Source organism: Gadus macrocephalus, chromosome 15, assembly GCF_031168955.1.
Source record: "Gadus macrocephalus chromosome 15, ASM3116895v1".
In the NCBI taxonomy this organism is placed as follows: domain Eukaryota; kingdom Metazoa; phylum Chordata; class Actinopteri; order Gadiformes; family Gadidae; genus Gadus; species Gadus macrocephalus.
Genome location: NC_082396.1, coordinates 17056315 through 17076638, shown reverse-complemented (window position 1 = coordinate 17076638; position 20324 = coordinate 17056315). Strand labels below are relative to the sequence as shown.

Sequence of the window (20324 nt, the reverse complement as noted above, 5' to 3'; positions counted from 1 at the left end):
GTCAACCATTCGGCGGAATAAATATGTTTAGTGAATATAGATCAAATATATCCTAGTGTCTTAGGTCAAAATAGCCCCCCTCACCCTCCTCCTCCCTTGGTCCATTCTAACTTTATCGTCGTTGTGGATATCCTTAGCAATGAGTTGATACTTCATGTTGGGTCTTGAAATGTTCATAAGAGTCCACAGAAATCGAATATCAATATTATTTTAGTCTAATTACATTGTGTATATGCACAAGCCATCTTATACAAAGCAGCCGAAAAATAGAAAACCGAAACGCTGCAATGTTTTTTTGTAGAAAACTGCTTTTATGTTTATACTGGTTTTCTTTGACTTTTAGAGACACGTCAGTGTAATTGTGGATGGCGAGAGCCCTGAAATACAGCTGGACAGCAGCGGTCTACATCACTGCCCCTTCTGCAGATACAAAGGGTCAAAATGTGATATCGACCATCACATTAAATGCCATGCCTCGGTTAAATACAGAGGTACATTTTCTTAATTTTTTATTATTATTATTATTTATATTATTATTGTTATTATATATTTGTATGTAATGTATGCTGTTTACTCACCAAGGTCTGCAGAGGAGCTTTCAGGAAGCAGGAAGAGAAGACGGGAGGAAAAAAAGCTACAGGTACGTGTCATATACTGTAATGTGTGATGTTGTCTTGAGCAATTGTGAAAGACTATAGTCTTACCACCCTTCCACCACTAATACATTTCAGGATAAAGATCTCTGCACAAAAAGGGCTAGAGTTGCTCCAACAGCATCCAGCTCTGAAGGATCAGGTCATGTATAGACTGTCAATCCAGGTGAATCCATGTAGGCCTACACATATTCAGAGTATTTGTGAGATATGATTGATTCTATTAGGCTTCTACTTCCAAATTAAGTTGTACACATATCTCCATCAATATACAAGTTATAGCCTACTCCATTGCTGATCTATTGCATACTACATATTACATATTGCATTTTTTTTTCTCTGAAGCACTTTGAGATTCTTGAATATAAAGTGCATTATAAATAAAAATGTATTATTATTATTATTATTACTAGGGCCTACTTTTATTATTCCATTGTATTGGCCTACTCAACATTACAGACAACAATCTGTTTTATTTCCAGACAAAACTGAAGACCAGGAACTGGAACCTGGGAACCTGGTATGTAATATGTGTGTAATGCTGGAGGTTGTATGTATAGCCAGATGAAATAGTCTGATGACTAGTGTTTTTTATCACTGAAAACTCATCAGTAGTAGTAGCCTTTGTTTGCATACCATTTTGTGGTTTTGGGAGAGTAGGGTGTCAAGTACAGACACAAACAATTTTTCTTTCTTGTTCAAGGAAGATTATGTTGTCCTGAAGGACACAATTCAGGCAGCAGCATGGTGCCAGTTACAGTCCTTCAAGGACAGCGTTTCTCTCCCAGAGGTCATTGGGATGGAAGGTTGGGAGCAGATGGCAGCATCAACACAGCGCAAATCCCATGACGGCGGGGATGAGGAAGAAACGTGGAAACCATTCCAATTCTCATTCAGATTACATACTGACTATGAACTGTTCTGTGTGGAGATGATGGACAGGAGAAACCTGAAGGTGTTTGCCTCTTTTGAGTCAAACACCTCTCCCCCTCCCCGTCCCCCTCCCCGTGATGCCTGCGCCACACGACTCCAATGTAGTCTGATGATGCAGCATAATGGCGGCGCTTGGCAGCTATGGCGGCGGTGACGGCGATGTCGGGCGACAGAGCGTGAAGCAAGAGTGGCGTCCACCTCACTGAGGAAGGCGTCAGTGTGTTCCCCCCCCCCCCGTTGAGACTTTGTTTGTTCTACTCTTTATTGATTTATCTTTTATGTTAATAGTTTACAATCTATTTTTTGTAGTTGTTATTTTTTAATTGTTCTGTTGAATAAAAAGTGTGTTAGTGTGTAACTTAATGTGCTTCACACATGTAGCTTTTCATTATGTCTAGACAGTCTATTGAGGTACATTTTTTGCCCTTAGATGTGGTCACTTCGTTATTCCTCACATTACATCTGTTAAGGTCATACCTGTGGGTCCCAGTCTTCATAGTTCCCCAAATCTTATTTTGGCTCTTACTGGGCCTGTAACTCTCACAGACAGACGGGTACAGGAGTTCGGACACGTTGCATTGTTTACAGGCAAGGGTGGATTACCGCACGGGCACACCGGGCACATGCCCAGGGGCCCAAGGGCGGCCCTAAGCCAGAGCTTCTGTGTGAAGTCGCTGTTAGTAACTTTTAATGTTGCATTGTCAAAGCAATCAGTAGAGAAATACAAAAATTCAAGCGAAAACGGCAATAGTAGGGCTATTAATACTGAGTGAAAAAAAAAAAGATCACTAGGGGGCACTATTTCACTTAGTGAATTTGAGACAGGTCACGAACAAGGCACTGTGATTTAAACATTGAGCAACGGCGAACGGTAGTAACGTGAACTCTTAAGTGGAACCTTAATAGGTCCATGAGTGGAACAGTTAAGCGAAAAAAAAAATAAACAAGAGAAAATGTATTTGCAAGTCGTTTAGGCTATGCTTAACTTTATAATAGTTCCATGGTACGCAGTAAGAAAGATACCCAGTCACAATACTCCCGTACCATCTGTTTGTATAATTTAATTGACAGCATGGGCTCCCGCTAGCTTAACATAGTATTACCGTTTACTCTTAGTCTTGCATTAACAAGAGCAGCGTAAATCTGCTCAATCGTCAATGTGGTCGGAGTGCCCGCCCGATGTGGACTGAGTGCCCGCCCCCTCCATGTCTGCGGGCTGCAGTCAGGGGTACTTGTATAAAGTTGCCTTGCCTTGCCTCGTAGTCCAATAGGGGGCGGTAAGACCTTGAATCCTCCTACTGGTATCATGGACCGGTATCAGTCCGTTAGAGGGCGGTAAGACATTGGATCCTCCTACCAGTATCAGTCCAATAGAGTGGCGAAGTCACGCCCCTTCCGGTAGGGCTCATGGGACCTATGAGATCGAAAAATATGAATGGGTGTCAATGGAGAGAAAATAATTATTTTCTGGTCCCAGTCTTTACATGCCCTGGATTACACTATGTTGTTTGTGGATTTAAATGATAATTTTTCATGCCCGTCGGTGGCGGTAAAACAGAACCCTTTCCTCCCACTAGTAGGGGGCGGTATCAGTCCAGAAGGGGGCGATAGGACCTTGGAGCTGTGATCGCCGGCTCTTGGAGCCGGGTAAGAAGAAGAAGACCTGACTCTTCAGGACACACCGAGAATTTAAACCTGACGACGACCTTGCTGCTGTTTCGGGCTGTCGGATTGTAAATAACAACTCATCATCCCACACTTATCAGGTATGGAATAGGAAAAGTCCCTACACTTCACATTCTGATATAACACCAGATCCTTGGCCTTAAAGTTTTAGCCAGATGTCCACAGAGCGCACACAGCTAATTTAGCCAATGGTATCTCGGCTAATATGCGTTTCGGCGACATTAATGTGAAAGTAATTATTAACCATTTTATCTGTATATTCTATATATTCTTTGTGAAAAAAAATTATATTTATATTAATGTAGGACCATATGGAAATGGAATAATAGTCTTTAGCTTAAACAGAACCAACCAACTACGGGAACTCAAGGGGACCAAAACGTACTTCGACTTTCACTCATATTGCCCGAAGCATTATTGTTTTGGGGATAAAAGAGCCGAATAAGACACACGAGAAAAACAACATGTTATTTAATGAAAGTTATGCATTTAAACAATTTGTGATCACCAATATTGCCCACATAGGGACGTCCTTGTAACGTGCCTTTGGTTTCATAACAATGTACGTTTGTAATGCAAGTGATTGAACGCTTCATAATTGACAAATGTGCTAATACAGGACCACGGTTGGTTATTGGGACACACGTACACACAATGTCCCCAGCTTGTCAGTTTACCGCCATTGAATACAATCGGATAAGACTTGCACTAAGAATTTGATTAGTGGGGCATTCCACGCAAGGAATTGTGACTAATACTAATCAAAAAATATAAATAATTTTAATGGGGTATTTATGCTGTGAGGCTAACGATGTGTCTTTGTTTGCAGTTCTGGTTTCTCGCTGTAGGGCCCAGCCATGTTTCTCACCATGGCGCTACTGAGGAAAGGGATCCCCGGGAAGCAGTGGATCGGAAAGTACCGCCGACCGAGGGCCATCACCTGGCAGATGAAGCGCAACATGGTGAACCAGCTGGAGCGCGAGGCGGAGAACGAGTACTGGATCAGCCGGCCCTACATGACCGCTGAGCAGGAGTTCTGCCACGCAGCAGAGCGCAGAGCCCAGAGCTGGCTCAAAATTAAGGAGAGCAGATTCTCCAAGTTTCCTGAACACAAATACATTGCAGATCACCTCAGCCACCTCAACACCACCAAAACGTGGTCAAGTTAATTGGAACAATGAACTTGTTTTTTTCCCCCTCATGTTCTATGGGTGATAACTGTAAATTAAACCTCTGTTTTGTGTATAGATTGGTGAATGTGTTTGTAGTTAATCCCGTTCGATTCAAATCTCCCTGCGACATGATCATTATTTTGAAGTTGTCTCTTATCTGTTGTGTTGTGTTGTGTGGGGTTATCACACCATGCAACACAAGTGTTTGAATAATATGTTATTGTTTTTTAAAACGATGGCTGAAACCTATTCATCTTTGATAAGTTTTCCTTTTTTTGTGAACATTAATTTAGCATGGTTCCCTCTAATTGCTATATATGATAAATGTATGTGGGTGAGCCTAAATCAATTGCTAAGTAAATTATTACCACAAGAGCATATTTGACTAACACTGTCTGTGGTCCACGATAAAGATACTACCATTGGGAAATCAGAAAATAAATTATTTACCAAACCCATCCTACAGTATGAGCTGGGAACAGAGGGCGGCCTAGCCTACTCCAGAGTGGTGTCCGGACACCAACTCTAGGTGTAGTGGCGTGCCCTTGCCGTAGTTATAGGCAGGGCAGCAGTGTTAACGTGCATGGATTTGTTGCGTGGGAGGAAACCGGAGCATCCGGAATAATCGCCAACTACAATGGAGTGGGTAGAGTCGTTCTGCGGAGGGTGCAGGCGTGCGTCCTCTCCGGTAGGTGGCGCTCCACGAGCTATCATTGCGTAAACTGCTGATAAAAATAAGTAGAGCTATAGCCCCTCCTTTACCGCGTCCAACTCAACTCTTGCTTGTGGTGTGGTGGTGCTGAAGTGGTGTTCTCGTCCACTGGATTTGATGCTCAAGAAGGAGCCTCCAACGCATCACCACCGCACCGATGTCTCAACCAGGGCTTGGGGCAGACCACCGTTTCTAGGATTACCCCTCGTTGTCTGCAGAGGTAGATGATGAGGACAGGTGTTCGGAGCGTTTACTCCACGGATTGCAACAGACTGGGAAGTAAGGTTTACCCACAGCTACCCCCCATCGGATGACTTGAGTGAGGAGTCAGAATGGCAGGGGGTCGGAGAGGACTTGTGGCCCCTCAAAATACTTTTTTGGAGAATATTGTCAGACGATCAAATGGTAAGCGTCTCTAGCACTTTGTAGAAAATAAAGATGCTGCGGAGTAAAACATCACTAGTAAGTGACTGGAAATAGACCCACTATGTGAGATGGTAATCTGATACTCATACTAATCACGATTAGGCTGCAATCATCTCTCGTGCATCTTAATTGAGATGGAGTTTGTTGGTACAAGCTTATTATAGTGTGCCCACGCTATGACACAATGAACACACGTGTGTTCTACCTAAGCATTGTGTTGGCCACTGTCTACAGTACACCAAGGCATCGGGGAGACCTATGGTTTGTGAACGATGCTCAGCATTCCCTCGGTGCTGTGCAGGTGATGAGAGGGAGATTACATCTTAGAGCCAAGGATCTGACACGTAGCTGTTGTATGAACCATCAGTTAAAGTGAGAGCATGGTCCTCCGTTTGTCGTATCTGGGAGCACATTGTTGAAATGTGAATAATTCTGTTCTCAATACCTAATTACTAACTTTGTACAGTGAGTCGATCGGCTTCCCTTTCCTTTTCACTGGGGAATACGCAGGCCTACATCCATTTTCCTTCCGTACCGATCGACGAACTGGAGCCCATCTCACCCCTGTCCTTTAATCGTAACACTGGTAACATCTCAAACCCCGCCTGCATCTTTGTTTTCTTGTGATTTAACACAAAACAGGGTACAATTATTTTTATACATTTGCAAAAATGTATATTTCCACGTGTGTGTGTGTGTGTGTGTGTGTGTGTGTGTGTGTGTGTGTGTGTGTGTGTGTGTGTGTGTGTGTGTGTGTGTGTGTGTGTGTGTGTGTGTGTGTGTGTGTGTGTGTGTGTGTGTGTGTGTGTGTGTGATGGGGTATTTCACACTGAATTGAGACTATATCATCAAAGTAACTCTTATTGAAAACTTTGCCTTGATTGTTTTGAAGGTAAAATAAAGGTGCTCTCATTGTTAAAATGTTGAATCATTTCCCAGTTACATTTATAATGATGTAAGTAAGTATGTCCCCAATCAGAGAGGATTTTTTTATAGAACAGAGGAGTGTTGATGATGTTTGGGCTGTCTTTATATTTCTGTTTGTGAAGTCACAACTGGAGCTTTATGGTTTTTCAACATCTTGAAAGTGTTATGTTATTTCTAAATAATTTTAAACAGTAACATATTCACATGAACATCAGGCGAAACGGGATGGCAAGTCACTCACATAGTACATACTGCATTCTCAAAATACAGCTGTATTCACAGCTGCTTCTAAATAAACTGAGGTAGACCATTGATGTCTATGGTGACCAGTGGAGGAATACCAATGGCAGACATCCACTTGACTGTGAAGAGAGACAATAATGACCAAACAACCAGATGGTTAGGCCCGAGTCTTTGATTTGGGCCCTGAGTGTTTTCACTGGCCTCTCTCTCTCTCTCTCTCTCTCTCTCTCTCTCTCTCTCTCTCTCTCTCTCTCTCTCTCTCTCTCTCTCTCTCTCTCTCTCTCTCTCTCTCTCTCTCTCTCTCTCTCTCTCTCTCTCTCTCTCTCTCTCTCTCTCTCTCTCTCTCTCTCTCTCGCTCTCAGTTGATGGTTTGTTTTGGGGTCTATACTGTATGGATACTGAAGCTTTTCCAGTATTCTCTTTCCAAGTTCCAAGTATCGTTTTTTTCGCTACAATCACATCACATTGTCTTTTGCATGACTTTAAATGATGTTTATTATTTGTTAACCATATAAATATTTTATTCATTTTTTTTCTCTTTTTATAATGTGTATTCTTTCAGTTTGGACACTGTCACATAGACAGACAGGTACTATTCAGCATACTATCATTTCAAGTGCTCCCTCTAATATTGTCCCATCTAATACCCTCTTCTTTGTGGCTCCTCTTAATGTTCTGTACCATATGCTGTTCATTTACAAATGACAAATGAATGTCCACATTACTATTATCATAGTTATGCTTTATTCCAAATGTATTGTCAAAAGCTGACCAAAGCCATCAGACTTAACCTGCTTCCTTATTACTGTAAAATAATACATTTGCATGGAACGCCTACCTAATCATGTTTTAAAGTGGTTTTATAGTCATCATCGATGTGGTGAATCGTGATGGTAGAAATCATAGCGGAGTGGCTTGCCTTTAGCTCACTGTTGTGTGTCCTTGTTTGGTCTATAATCAGCAGCACTGTGTGTGTGTGTGTGTGTGTGTGTGTGTGTGTGTGTGTGTGTGTGTGTGTGTGTGTGTGTGTGTGTGTGTGTGTGTGTGTGTGTGTGTGTGTGTGTGTGTGTGTGTGTGTCTAGTTTAATCCTAAACATCGTGGTATAAATGTGTTTTATGTGTTAAAGAATGTATGTTATACAAAGGCCGTCAGAAACCCCCCCTGCTGTTTTGTATGCAAACACGACAGCTTTACCCCTTGCCAAGTCCACACACTGAAGCTCTTGCTTATAAAGACATTAATGCTCTAGCTTGTTTAGTAACTGAATGCACATGACCACCTTTATACAATAAAACGGATACTGGTGTTTCAGGTCTGCTGGCCATGTAAAGTAGAGCTCCGAAAATGAACCCATTGAAGCCTGAGGCTGTGTTGCTGAAAAAAATCTCAATTTGACGAATAACCGTAATTGGCTCTTAATGCTCTTAATCCTATTACATCTTCAGCAGGTGACTCATCATCCATTGATTCAAATTGATTAACACGCAATCCATCCCCACATTCCATGCAACCCTTATTTGACCTTTAAATACACTGATGATGTCCTTCTTGTTTATATATAGACTTCAAAACAAGTTTTGACAGTTTTTATATCCTTTCTATTTATGACAGACACCAACTTTGTTCTGGGAAACGCTCAGATCGTAGACTGGCCAATTGTCTACAGTAATGATGGCTTCTGCAAACTGTCTGGCTACCATCGTGCTGAGGTCATGCAGAAGAGCAGCACTTGCAGGTATAGTCAATAGGATGTTTAAACAGTGGAGCGAATGGGATAGCTGCTCCGTGCTGGTGTTTTAAATGTTTCAGGATGCTGTTTCTGGTGACATTTATGTTGTCCAGGGGCCTGTAAGCTCTTATTTTGGTGCTACCTGGTGCTTTGCTTATACCCCTGTGTGCATGCTAGGTGTGCGTAACCAAGGGCAACTAGGATCCAGAGAGCCTGTCCAAACTGTATTTATTATTGATGTTTGCCGTCGCTGTAATGTTAACTTTACTGTGATTCCACCAGGGATGGCATCTGCTGGTCTATGTGCAGTTATGGTCTCTTGACGTGTATTAGTTTGTTTGTTTTGGTGTTCAGCTAACCCTCTGCTGGATACTTACCGGCTGTGTAATGGATTCCTTCACATTCTAGGCTTTCTAAACTGTTAACATCACCTCACACTGCCTTTAAAGGCACGAGTGTGTGGCTGTGTTAGTGTGGGCACACTTGCGGCAGTGTGTGTGTGTCTGTCTTTGTCAGGGTCTTTGTTTGCATGCAGGTCCGTGAACCACCTTTCTGTGCGTGTGCGTGCAGCGTCACAACGTGGCCTCATTAAAAGCACCCTTCCCGCTGAATTTCATCTCAAACTCCTGGGTTATATTTAGAACATGTTAGAACATGCAGCTTCTTAGGGTGGCAGTAACAGCCACAGTGAGACGAATGTGAGCACCACGTGGTTATATAGGCTCATGGATGCTTGACCCCCCTGCTCCTCGCACATGCCGTCAGCAGATTGTATAGAAATGTACACAAATCGACATCAAGAACACACCATTGTCATGTATAAACATATGTTGCATTCTACAAATACTTTTCTGTCTGATTTAACAAAGATTTCTGTTAAAAATATAAATAAAATATTTTTTTCTCATTCCTTATTCAACCTTTTTACAGCTTCATGTATGGGGAGCTCACAGATAAGGACACGAGTGACAAAGTGCGGCTAACGTTTGAGAACTATGAGATGAATTCCTTTGAAATACTAATGTACAAGAAGAACAGTAAGTAGCACTACCAAGTCTGGAGGGGGTGGGGGGGGGGGTAACTTTTACAAGCAAATGCATTCAGGCTAAGTAGAGTTCAAAGACAACCCAAAAGTATTGTACCTCTGTATTAATTATTGGCAGACCTTGGATATTCAACACAGATATGTTTATATATTCCAACATCTATAGCTTCACCCTCCTATTTCTACAAGGTGATAATACACAATATTAATAGTATTACTACCAATACACTAAAATTATATTGTTTGCCCAATACCTACATAATTACACAATAGATGGGTTAACCCTAATCCTATTAAATAATATATAAATGAATACCTTTGGTTAACATGAACCCCATTACCTAAGCTATAATTAACACCATTATTAAACATGGCAACCTTTAGTAAATGATAACTAGACCATTAAAGTTATCTGTTAATTAACTTCAAGTTAATTGTTAGTTAATGCTTATGTTTCAGGAACGCCTGTCTGGTTCTTCGTAAAGATCGCTCCGATACGAAACGAGCAGGAGAAGGTGGTCCTATTCCTCTGTACCTTCAGTGACATCACAGCCTTTAAACAGCCCATCGAGGACGACTCTTCCAAAGGTTTGGGTCAGCAAATAACAGTGCAGCTGTTTCTATGGAACCATACATAAAGCTGCCCACCAGATGTGTGATGCTGCTGAATAAAACCACTGTGTATCACAAAGGGATAAAAAAGTATTTTTACAAGTTTATTTAGAAACCGGCATCATCCGTCAGTTAGAGGAAAGCTGTTCTGAGTGCTTTCCATTTCATTAATTCATCACTATTGTTATTCCCACAAGAATGTCAGAATTCATGCTATAAACAATTGTTAAATTTTTCTCACATTCTCAGTAAAGTGAGTATCATTCCTGAATCAAAGTTTATAATTTAAGCCCCTGTCAGTCTGTCTCCTCAGAAGCCACGTGCATAAGCAAAAGCTTGACCTCAGTGTGCTCAAAAACCCACCTTGTCATATGTGGGAAGGTAAGTAACCGGATCCTCTGGTCCGCAGGCTGGGGGAAGTTTGCCCGTTTGACCCGTGCCCTGACCAGCAGTAGAGGAGTGCTGCAGCAGCTCCAACCCACCGTCCACAAAGGAGAGAACGTCCACAAGCACTCGCGCTTAGCTGAGGTACCAGTACTTCCTGAAGGGGTCAACGGTTGCGCTCTTTATGACGGTGGCATCCCACACACCAACTCCTCTCCACATATCCACAAACCAACAACACACCAGGATCAATACACCTATCATGATTAATGAAATGTGCTTGTATTGCCGTGGCCCTTTAGTGATGTAGTATAGTCATTGTCTTGGAGTAGATGTAAAGCATTCATTCATTCCGTTTTGAAATCGTAAAGATTATTGTGGAAGTGTCTACTGCAACGGTGGAACTTAAACCCCAGGCTCCAGCACTGGCTGCAGTCTGGGCAGGGATGAGTTAATATATAATGAGAACTAACTTTGATGTGACTGCAGCACCTTGGCCTTCTGAGCCCTTCTATATAGGAAATCCTGTTATTATAAATTATTCTAACATTTGTGAAGAGCTGAGATGATTGTTTTATTAACACTGCTATTGTAATTACTAAACCAATATTGCTGGCTTAGTCATCAGCACCAAGCACCAAAGCTTAAAATAATACTCCTATAGCAATGTGCAGCAGGGTATAGTGTACGAGGACAGGGTTAGTAACCTGGAGGCAGGGAGGCAGTGAGGGGGCTTTTATCGTTCTTTTCATATATATTTCATTGCGCTCTTACTTCTCGTACCATGTGGAAGATGAACAAAAGCCTGTGTTGCGCTGGGGCTCCTGCCAGGCCAGTTGAGCTCTGCTCAGTGCTGGAGAATCTCACGCAGCCCGAGCATGACTGCTGGCGTGGGGCCAAGCTCAGGTTGGAAAGGGGGCGGGGGACTTTCAAGAAACAAGGTATTTTTAGGGCTTCCTCTTTAAAATTGATTTTGTATACATATGAAAGGCCTCGTGGACAGATATAATGAATTAACGCCCTGTGTTATGGATGTGCTGTTTTGATTGATGAGACAGCATCCCCCTTAGCAGGGGCTGTCAAGATATGCACAGTGATGCATTGTTGCTCAAGATTAGGGATGGTGTTTAACTGCAGATCCGATCATAAAAGACTTGCAACGTGTTGGCCCAGGTCCGTGTGTGTTTCACTGGTGGGTCACCATATAAAGCTCCATCCGGTTAATTCAATACAGTCCAAAAAAAGTCTCCCCCAATCTGTAATAGTTCAAATACTATAATGAACTATTATACTATAACTCTATATAATTGTATTATTCCAAAAGACACAAAAACTACATACAGTATATTTATATATATATATATATATATATATATATATATATATATATATACTGTATGTATATAAATGTATGTATGTACACCCAAGATGCACAAAATCTGTGGCATGATGGATCAAAGTTTTTGGAGTGCTTTTGGTTTTGTTTGGTTGACCTCTGACCCCTACGTTCTCCTACACCCGGCTCCCCAGGTGCTGCAGCTGGGCTCCGACATCCTACCTCAGTACAAGCAGGAGACGCCGAAGACCCCGCCCCACATCATCCTGCACTACTGCCTCTTCAAGACCACGTGGGACTGGGTGATCCTCATCCTCACCTTCTACACGGCCATCATGGTGCCCTACAACGTGTCCTTCAAGACCAAGCAGAACAACGTCACATGGCTGGTGGTGGACAGCATCGTGGACGTCATCTTCCTGGTGGACATCGTGCTCAACTTCCACACCACCTTCGTGGGCCCCGCCGGCGAGGTCATCTCGGACCCCAAGCTCATCCGCATGAACTACCTGAAGACCTGGTTCGTGATCGACCTGCTGTCCTGTCTGCCCTACGACGTCATCAACGCCTTCGAGAACGTCGACGAGGTGAGTGAGTGTGTGTCTGTGTGTGTGTGTGTGTGTGTATGTGTGTGTGTGTGTGTGTGTGTGTGTGTGTGTGTGTGTGTGTGTGTGTGTGTGTGTGTGTGTGTGTGTGTGTGTGTGTGTGTGTGTGTGTGTGTGTGTGTATGGGGGGGAGGAGGGGTCTTTCCATTGAATTGTCCTTCTGTGCTTTAGTGTTTTTTTTGAGATGGAATACATATTTTATGTCCTTGAGCTGGTCTCTATGGGAGGGGGAGGTTTGACTGGTGTGACATTAGAGTCTCTTTAACCCCCTAATTGGAAAGGATGCACATACTTACCCATGTGTGCATGTCATGTGCTAATTATGCATTCATTAGCCGGCAGGCATCCCATAGCATGTGCCTGCTATGTATACTTCATAACTGTTAAAAATTCCATGAAGTTTGATGATTTGTTTATTATACTGGTAAATAAGTCTCGCTCTAAAGCCCTGGAGTCATAGCATGGAGGTTGTGGTCCAGTCAGAGTAATGAGCGAGGGCTACACAAAGTGTTGCTGAGGAGTCATGCTGTTCCCTGCGCCTTGTCACCATCGCCCCCCGCCGCTACCATTGTAACACCTCACGGAAGTCGGCATAAGGTCTGAACTGGGGTCAACCACGTGGTCCGTTGTGTAACGATGCGTTTGAACCGAGTGCTAAAGGACAAAATCCGTAGGCACTGTGATTTACCAGCGGCGGTCTCCAACCTCCCCTCTCTTCTCTCCAGATGCGTTTCTCATTTACACAATTTCAAACTTGAAAGAGCGTATTCCCAGTGCGCTCTCCCCCTCACCTCGACAGCTCGTCACACGCTGGCTCGATGGGACAGTCATGAGAAGAGGCCGTTGGGAGCCTCTGTCTCCCTCTGTTCGCTGTCATATTAGGGTTGTGTTGCATTTTGCGACGCTGCCGTTTCTGAACAACAGAGCGGAGACTCAGCTGTGAGACAAATTTATTACAATTAGCATCTGTTTTCATTTTCATGACGGCACAAATTGAAGGTAAAATAAAACGGTTGACTTCATAGTACATCAGTCAACAGTCCACACTTCTCAGACATAGATGTACATGCGGGCAGGTTGTGTTGATGTTTTGGAAGACTAGATCAAGTGTTTACACGCTGGCACAGTGGTCTGCACCAGTGTCTCATTGGAATTCAGTTCTCTCTGATGCATTGAAGACGTAATGTTCCTTGGGATGAGATGAGGTGATTTCTGTTTTACGCACACACACACGCACCACGGACACAGACACACACACACACACACACACACACACACACACACACACACACACACACACACACACATAGGAATAACCAAAAATAGAATACACATTTACAGATTAAATGAAGCCACTGTGACCTGTGCATGGCAGTTTTCATTGTGTGTATGCATATTTGTCGGAGTGTGTGTGTGCATGCATATGTATCCTTAATTGTCACTTCTCAACATTTGCGTGTTTGTCTATCTGTGACTGTACTAGTGTATGTGTGTGTGTGTGTGTGTGTGTGTGTGTGTGTGTGTGTGTGTGTGTGTGTGTGTGTGTGTGTGTGTGTGTGTGTGTGTGTGTGTGTGTGTGTGGTTCTGCCACTGTGCAGAAATGGCGTGTAGAATGCTGTTGAAGCATTTGGAAAATCCCACGTGTAAACCAGAGGTAGCAAGACCCATCAGTAACACACGCATACGCACGCACAAACACACACACACACACACACACACACACACACACACACACACACACACACACACACACACACACACACACACACACACACACACACACACACACACCAGGCCCTATGAAAAGATATGGCTGTGCTTTAAGGCCTGGTTGCCGGGAGGGTTAAGGCAGGTTGTATTGCACCAACAGCATTTTGACCAAGTCTCTTCTTTCAGAGTTTCAGCAAGAATGCTTGAAGCAAGTACAAAATACTGAGAGGTCAGGAGATGGGAAAAACAAAAACACAAACCATTCAGACTTATTGCGATGACTGTGCATGTGCATATTTTTATGCTTGGGCACTACCAGAGGATTTATATGTTTACAGAGAAGATCCAATTTAAAATCGGTTGCTGATGTTTTCTAGCTAAACTATAACTCCATTGTGAGACAGCAATCCCCACTGTTTATTTTCTTTCGTGAGTGTTTGTTTGTTTGTTTGTTTGTTTGTTTGTTTGTTTGTTTCAAGAGTGGATCTGGCAAAGATGACTTACAATTATGCACTTCGTAGATAATTTGTTGACTTGGCTTTCACAGTAATTAATGACTTCAGTCTCATTTCAGACTCTCAAGGGGCATGTGTGGGCAGAGCAGATGGGCAAACACATGAAATGCTTGCTAAATGCATGTTGCTTCAACAATTATTTTGCGATAATAAGCCTACACTTTTCCTTTCATTTGACACAATCAATAATAGATTATCTCATCTTTTGAGTTAATTGCTTATCACTGAATATTGTTTCCCATTTCCCTTTTATTTTCTTTCTCATCTGTATGTTTTGATTGCATGCCCCCCCTCCCGCTCTTCCATGGGACGTGACGGAAGAATTGGAATCATGGAGCTGTCACTCAAGTAGGCTCCAGTTTTATCTCATCGATTCCGTGAGGATTTGATCCATTTACCTCTAGGAGCATGAATGCCCTCAGTTGTTATCAACGCACAGTGTTTGGTAAAGAGCACACGAGTATTGCTGTACGACTGGCCTGGTTACTGTGAACAATCATGGACAGGTATCACATCCTTTCTTTTTTGGCAGTGTCAAATGCTTACATAGTAATAACTTTAATCATCGTTCGATATTTTATTACCTGTGCTTCTTACTCTATTTTATTATATTATTTCCATCCATCATGACATAAAAAGTATACTTTTATTTCTAAAATGTTGGTTTTAGGCATTTCAATATTATAATGAGTGTTCATACTGGGGTATTAATGGCACCAAGCATCAGAGAGATCTGTGAGATATTTTCACATATTAGAACGGATGCAAAGTAATATTATGACCGGAACATTCATAACTAGCAGCAGTTAACAGTAGACATTAGATAAGTAAAAACAATACAGTTACCAGGATGTAATAAGGTGGGAGGCCAAAAACATTTATTCAGAAGACAAATAGAATTTGATGTGTTTACGATGCCAGCTATTCCCCTGTCTGTCTCGTTATTATGTATTGCATTTATCTTTGTCCGCATGCTAGCAGTGAGTCCCAGCAGCTCATTAAAGCCAATATACAGAGCCGTTGCGTTGTGGTCAGCAGAATCCCCCTGTCAAGAACCCATCCAATCCATTCAATGCAATCTGCTATGGTAGAATTTATTTCTGTGTGTGTGTGTGTGTGTGTGTGTGTGTGTGTGTGTGTGTGTGTGTGTGTGTGTGTGTGTGTGTGTGTGTGTGTTAGTGTAGGATTAGTGCTAGTCTGGCCAGTGTGTTGCTTTTAGCTCCCTCACATCCGTTTGCATTGGGGTTCCTGGTGTCAGCAAGACAGTCCCCTGGAGGGTCGGTTTCTGTTGATAGAGACAGAAGGAAGGGTTAGGGTTACCCTGATTTCAATCTTCATTTTGGACCATAATGGAAGTCTACGCCACAAAGCTCCACTATACTTGATACATTGTGCCCACTACTACGATACACATGGGCCAAATCCCAAAGTGAGCCCTGAGGACTAAGGACTAAGGGCTCACAGACTTAATTGATCTCAGGTGCCAAGGGAATGAGTATGTGAGGCCACATGGGCTCAGATAGGAATATATGAGATTTGGACAGCACTTCACGAGAGCACATGTTACCTTGGCAACGTTTATTGACAAAGATGTGGCTGACACTTGCCGGTTTGGGAATTCTCATTTTTAGTTTTTTTTTGTTTTGTTGTAAATGCAATGAAAACAATCGGCTACAGCAATTTATCGATATTAAAAAATATGATTTTTACTTTTGAATACTTCAGTATAAAGGATGTATTGAATAGTTTAGGTGATTATTGACCTACACATACTAATCATAAGTCAGAACGGGCTACATTTGGCTGAATTCTGAAAGATATAATTAGTAATATGAAGAGCCGTTTGGGAGCCAAAAGAGCAGGCTCTTGTTGGTGAGCTGATCCAAATCATCCGAAAAAAAAAAGCTTGAAATTCCCATCTGGTCGCGCATTGACAGTAGCGTTGTCTTGTTGTTTACCTTCCTAATTTCCGGATTCCCGTATGGTCTCCGCGGTAAACGTCACAACACTTTCAACTGTGGGTAATTCCCTTAGGTGAAGTTTGCACTGATGCGGACTCACGGAAAGGGCTCGGTAAGTGTGGACTCAAACCCTCTCGCCCTTTGGAATTCGACATTGGGATAGCCCTAAAGCCTTAATAATTTCGTGAGAACGCACAACAAAGTCTGTGAGTCCTTGAGTCTGGACATTGGGATTGGGCCACTGTCACCCCAAGATTTTTGTACACACCCCACTGTTCCATCTTGCATGTCTGGGTAGATGTGTTGCATTCCTCCCCCCACTGCTCATTGGCACTGAGCCTTGTCTGTCAGCAAGAGGCGGGATCAGTCGAAGGCATCTGTTAGCGCTCTACCCGATGAACCAACGGGGCGTCCCAGATCAGCCTCTGTTTAACTGGATGTAACTAGGAGCGAGGCTCTCCAGTCTCAGATAATTGATTTGAGGAAAAGCAGTAAAGAGCAGGGGGGTTGGCAGGGAACTGTCATCAGATCAAGTGTCACCAATTTGCTGCAGTAGTGCAGTAGTAGTCCCACTGCTCACCACGGCACATTACTGAGATCAATCACCTCGCACACACACGCACGCACGCACACACACACATGCATGCAGACACACACACACACACACACACACACACACACACACACACACACACACACATCACCTATACCACCGCACAAGAGAAATCCCATCCTCTGGCCGGTGTTATTGCTGTTGTCGCTATGAATTTATCACCCTGTGGGGTTCCAATACGGAGTAGCATAAACAGTAAGCCTGTCCATATAATGAATAACACAATTCGATCCAAGCACAGTATCATCGTAGTTTGAAGGTCCTATCTATTCAAACCAAATCTTTTCTTTTAAACGTGCTACTTTTCATAGCTGTCAAAAGGAGAGAAATATGATGAAATGTGGTCTAGCCAGACTTAGGTTTCAATATTCATTTACTGACTACATATTATGGTGCTTCTGGGAGTGGTCAGTCATCATCACTCGCTTTGTAGTTAAGTTCACCTTAAGGATGTGGGAAACATTCACATATTGTAGATTCATTTACAATTTTGTTTTGTTGGTGAAGAATTCGTAAATGTTGGGACAGTTATCTTTAGGAATACAATTTACAGTTTATAGAAATGTTTGTGTTTTTTAATGGAAAACACACCAGTCTCCACTGGTTCTTGTCGATGTGGCCTGGTTCTGCCTTCAGGAATGATTGAATATTCTGCAAATTGTTTCACGTCTATGTTTTATTAATTATAGGCTTTTTAGCACATGCACACAGACACCCACAAGCCCACTCACAAAATCTTAAATTACACAAAAGTACATTCGGGGCTATATTGCTGTCATGGCAACATTCATAAAACACACACACATTCACACACACACATTCTCTGTGACAACATTTGATAACAAACACAATATTGCCTATTTAGTCCAACATCCGCGGCAGGCTATTCAAGTGTTGTCCTGTGTTCCTGACATCTTAACCTCTGTTCTCCCCCTGTGTCCCTCCAAATGAAGGGGATCAGCAGCCTCTTCAGCTCCCTCAAGGTGGTCCGCCTGCTCCGTCTGGGTCGAGTGGCCCGCAAGCTAGACCACTACATCGAGTACGGGGCCGCCGTGCTGGTCCTGCTGGTGTGTGTGTTTGGACTGGCGGCCCACTGGCTCGCCTGCATCTGGTATGGAGGGTTCAGGTCCACATCCTACAGCGTTGTGTATGCTATGCTATGCTACAGTCTACCCTATGATAATAATAATAATAATAATACATTTAATTTAGAGGCGCCTTTCAAGACACCCAAGGTCACCTATGATGCTATGATGATGCTACTACTACTATACCACACGCTTCGCTGCTATACTATACTGTACAACATTCTACAATACTGTACGTAACTACTAATACTTTACCATGCTATAACATAGTATGGTATAATATGCTATACTATCACATACTATTCCATACAATGCCGTACTATACTATAGTAAATATAGAATAGCAAAATATAGCATAGTAAATATTCTATATTATACCGTCCTATAGTGTGCTACACTTTATAATAATTGAATATGCTATGCTAATATAATATGCTATACTATGCTCTACCATACTATAGTTGCATACACTATACTATACTTACATAAATCAAGATGTAATACTTTTTATAATATGCTAAACTACACGACCATACTTTATGACACTATACTATACATTCCCATGCTCCCATACTATACTATGCTTGTATGGATAATATAAGAGAGGAGTACAGCACTCAGACTAGCAGACGGGTGTAGAGTGGAAGTCTGAAAAACGAACAGATGAAATTGTAATGTTTGCAATAGAGTTAAGGGGAGATTGTGTTTATGACAGTAGAGAGCAGAAACTGCGTTTTAATACCTACTACTGACACCGGATTCAACCAAGATATGTATTGCGGCTACCCAGTCCTGCCGGCAGCTTGTTTGTTGAAGTTGTAGCAGCGTCACATATGCCTGCCGCCTCCTATTATCACAACAACAGCAGCCATGTTAAGTAACGGTTGCTATGATAACAGCTGTTACCACGAGTCCTTTTCACAAACGGTTCACACCGACCCCAACACGTCCTCCTCCTCCTCCGTCGCCTCCCGTCAGGTACAGCATCGGGGACTACGAGGTGATCGACGAGGACACCAACATCGTGCGCCTGGACAGCTGGCTCTACATCCTGGCCGAGACGGCGGGTACGCCCTACCGCTTCAACGCCAGCGGCTCGGGCAAGTGGGAGGGCGGGCCCAACAAGGACTCGGTGTACATCACCTCGCTGTACTTCACCATGACCAGCCTCACCAGCATCGGCTTCGGCAACATCGCACCCACCACCGACGGGGAGAAGATCTTTGCCGTGGCCATGATGATGATCGGATGTGAGTGTGACCGTCCTGTTTCTGTGTGTTTTGTGAATTGTTGTCAGGTATTAAAATGATGACATGATGATGGTCCTGTCCAGAACATCTCGTCAGACGGGGATGTTGTACGTTATGAAAGAAGAGATCGATTTTTTACTTTGTAAATTTGAATGATGAAATAGGAAATGTAAGTCATTAAAAAGTGATAAATAGCATGTACACTCACAGTCTAATTCTTTCGGGGAAAAAAGTCACGACTAATAAAACAACGCCGAAAAAGACAGATATTACAGTCATCATTATTATCTCAAGGCTAAGAAGTTGAACAACTTCAGGAAATAGGGTTTGATTGTGTTCATATATCAGCACACATTAAGTACACAGCACACCCGGAAGGCATCTTTATTTTCTCTTTGTTTATGATTGAATCGCTCTTCTGGAAGTTCTGCCTTTGTGAAGTGAATCAAATATTCTGTTTAGTTGGCAAGACGCATATAACTTGCCAACTTTGAGCTTATTAAGAAACATGCAGAGAGAGAGAGAAAGAGAGAGAGCCAGGGAGTTGGGGGAGAGAGGGAGGGGGGGAGAGATAGAAGAAAGGCACATTTCACAGGACCAGACGACCCATGCTCATTACCTGATTAGTTACATTTGGAGCCCTTGTGTAATTCCAAGTGTAAGTCAAGGCGCTGCATGGAGCACGTGGTAAGAATGGCTGCTGCCGTTGCCGCCGCATCTCCC

General features: G+C 42.8%; 3 protein-coding genes across 7 annotated transcripts in view; all 3 read left to right on the top strand.

Moving 5' to 3' along the window:
- Positions 1-351: 351 nt before the first annotated feature.
- On the top strand, positions 352-1876 carry LOC132473321 (uncharacterized). Of its 3 annotated transcripts, none has more exons than XR_009529320.1 (5): positions 352-491; positions 583-640; positions 732-819; positions 1136-1173; positions 1357-1876. XR_009529320.1 is itself a non-coding variant. In XM_060073390.1 (4 exons), the coding sequence occupies exons 1-4, from the start codon at positions 366-368 to the stop codon at positions 1738-1740; spliced, it is 606 nt and encodes a 201-aa protein (XP_059929373.1). In that variant the 5' UTR covers positions 352-365; the 3' UTR covers positions 1741-1870. The 3 variants fall into 3 exon arrangements, 1 of the variants encoding a protein (XP_059929373.1); XR_009529321.1 differs by having other exon boundaries at positions 732-795; positions 1357-1873; XM_060073390.1 differs by lacking the exon at positions 732-819 and having other exon boundaries at positions 1357-1870.
- Positions 1877-4129: 2253 nt separating this feature from the next.
- On the top strand, positions 4130-4519 carry mrpl57 (mitochondrial ribosomal protein L57). Its single transcript, XM_060073960.1, has one exon. It carries the CDS (start codon positions 4130-4132, stop codon positions 4439-4441), a length of 312 nt encoding a protein of 103 aa, XP_059929943.1. The 3' UTR covers positions 4442-4519.
- A 449-nt stretch (positions 4520-4968) lies between these two features.
- The window catches only part of kcnh1a (potassium voltage-gated channel, subfamily H (eag-related), member 1a), a 31735-nt gene continuing 16379 nt past the window's right edge, over positions 4969-20324 (top strand). The window contains exons 1-9 of one of the 3 annotated variants that reach the window (XM_060073936.1): positions 4969-5561; positions 7315-7341; positions 8365-8488; positions 9413-9519; positions 9987-10115; positions 10549-10667; positions 12054-12446; positions 18217-18374; positions 19330-19601. In XM_060073936.1, coding sequence (XP_059929919.1) covers positions 5489-5561; positions 7315-7341; positions 8365-8488; positions 9413-9519; positions 9987-10115; positions 10549-10667; positions 12054-12446; positions 18217-18374; positions 19330-19601 — 1402 coding nt within the window. In that variant the 5' untranslated portion in view covers positions 4969-5488. The remainder of the gene's footprint in view (positions 5562-7314; positions 7342-8364; positions 8489-9412; positions 9520-9986; positions 10116-10548; positions 10668-12053; positions 12447-18216; positions 18375-19329; positions 19602-20324) is intronic. The other 2 variants (XM_060073937.1, XM_060073938.1) reach the window with 2 other exon arrangements.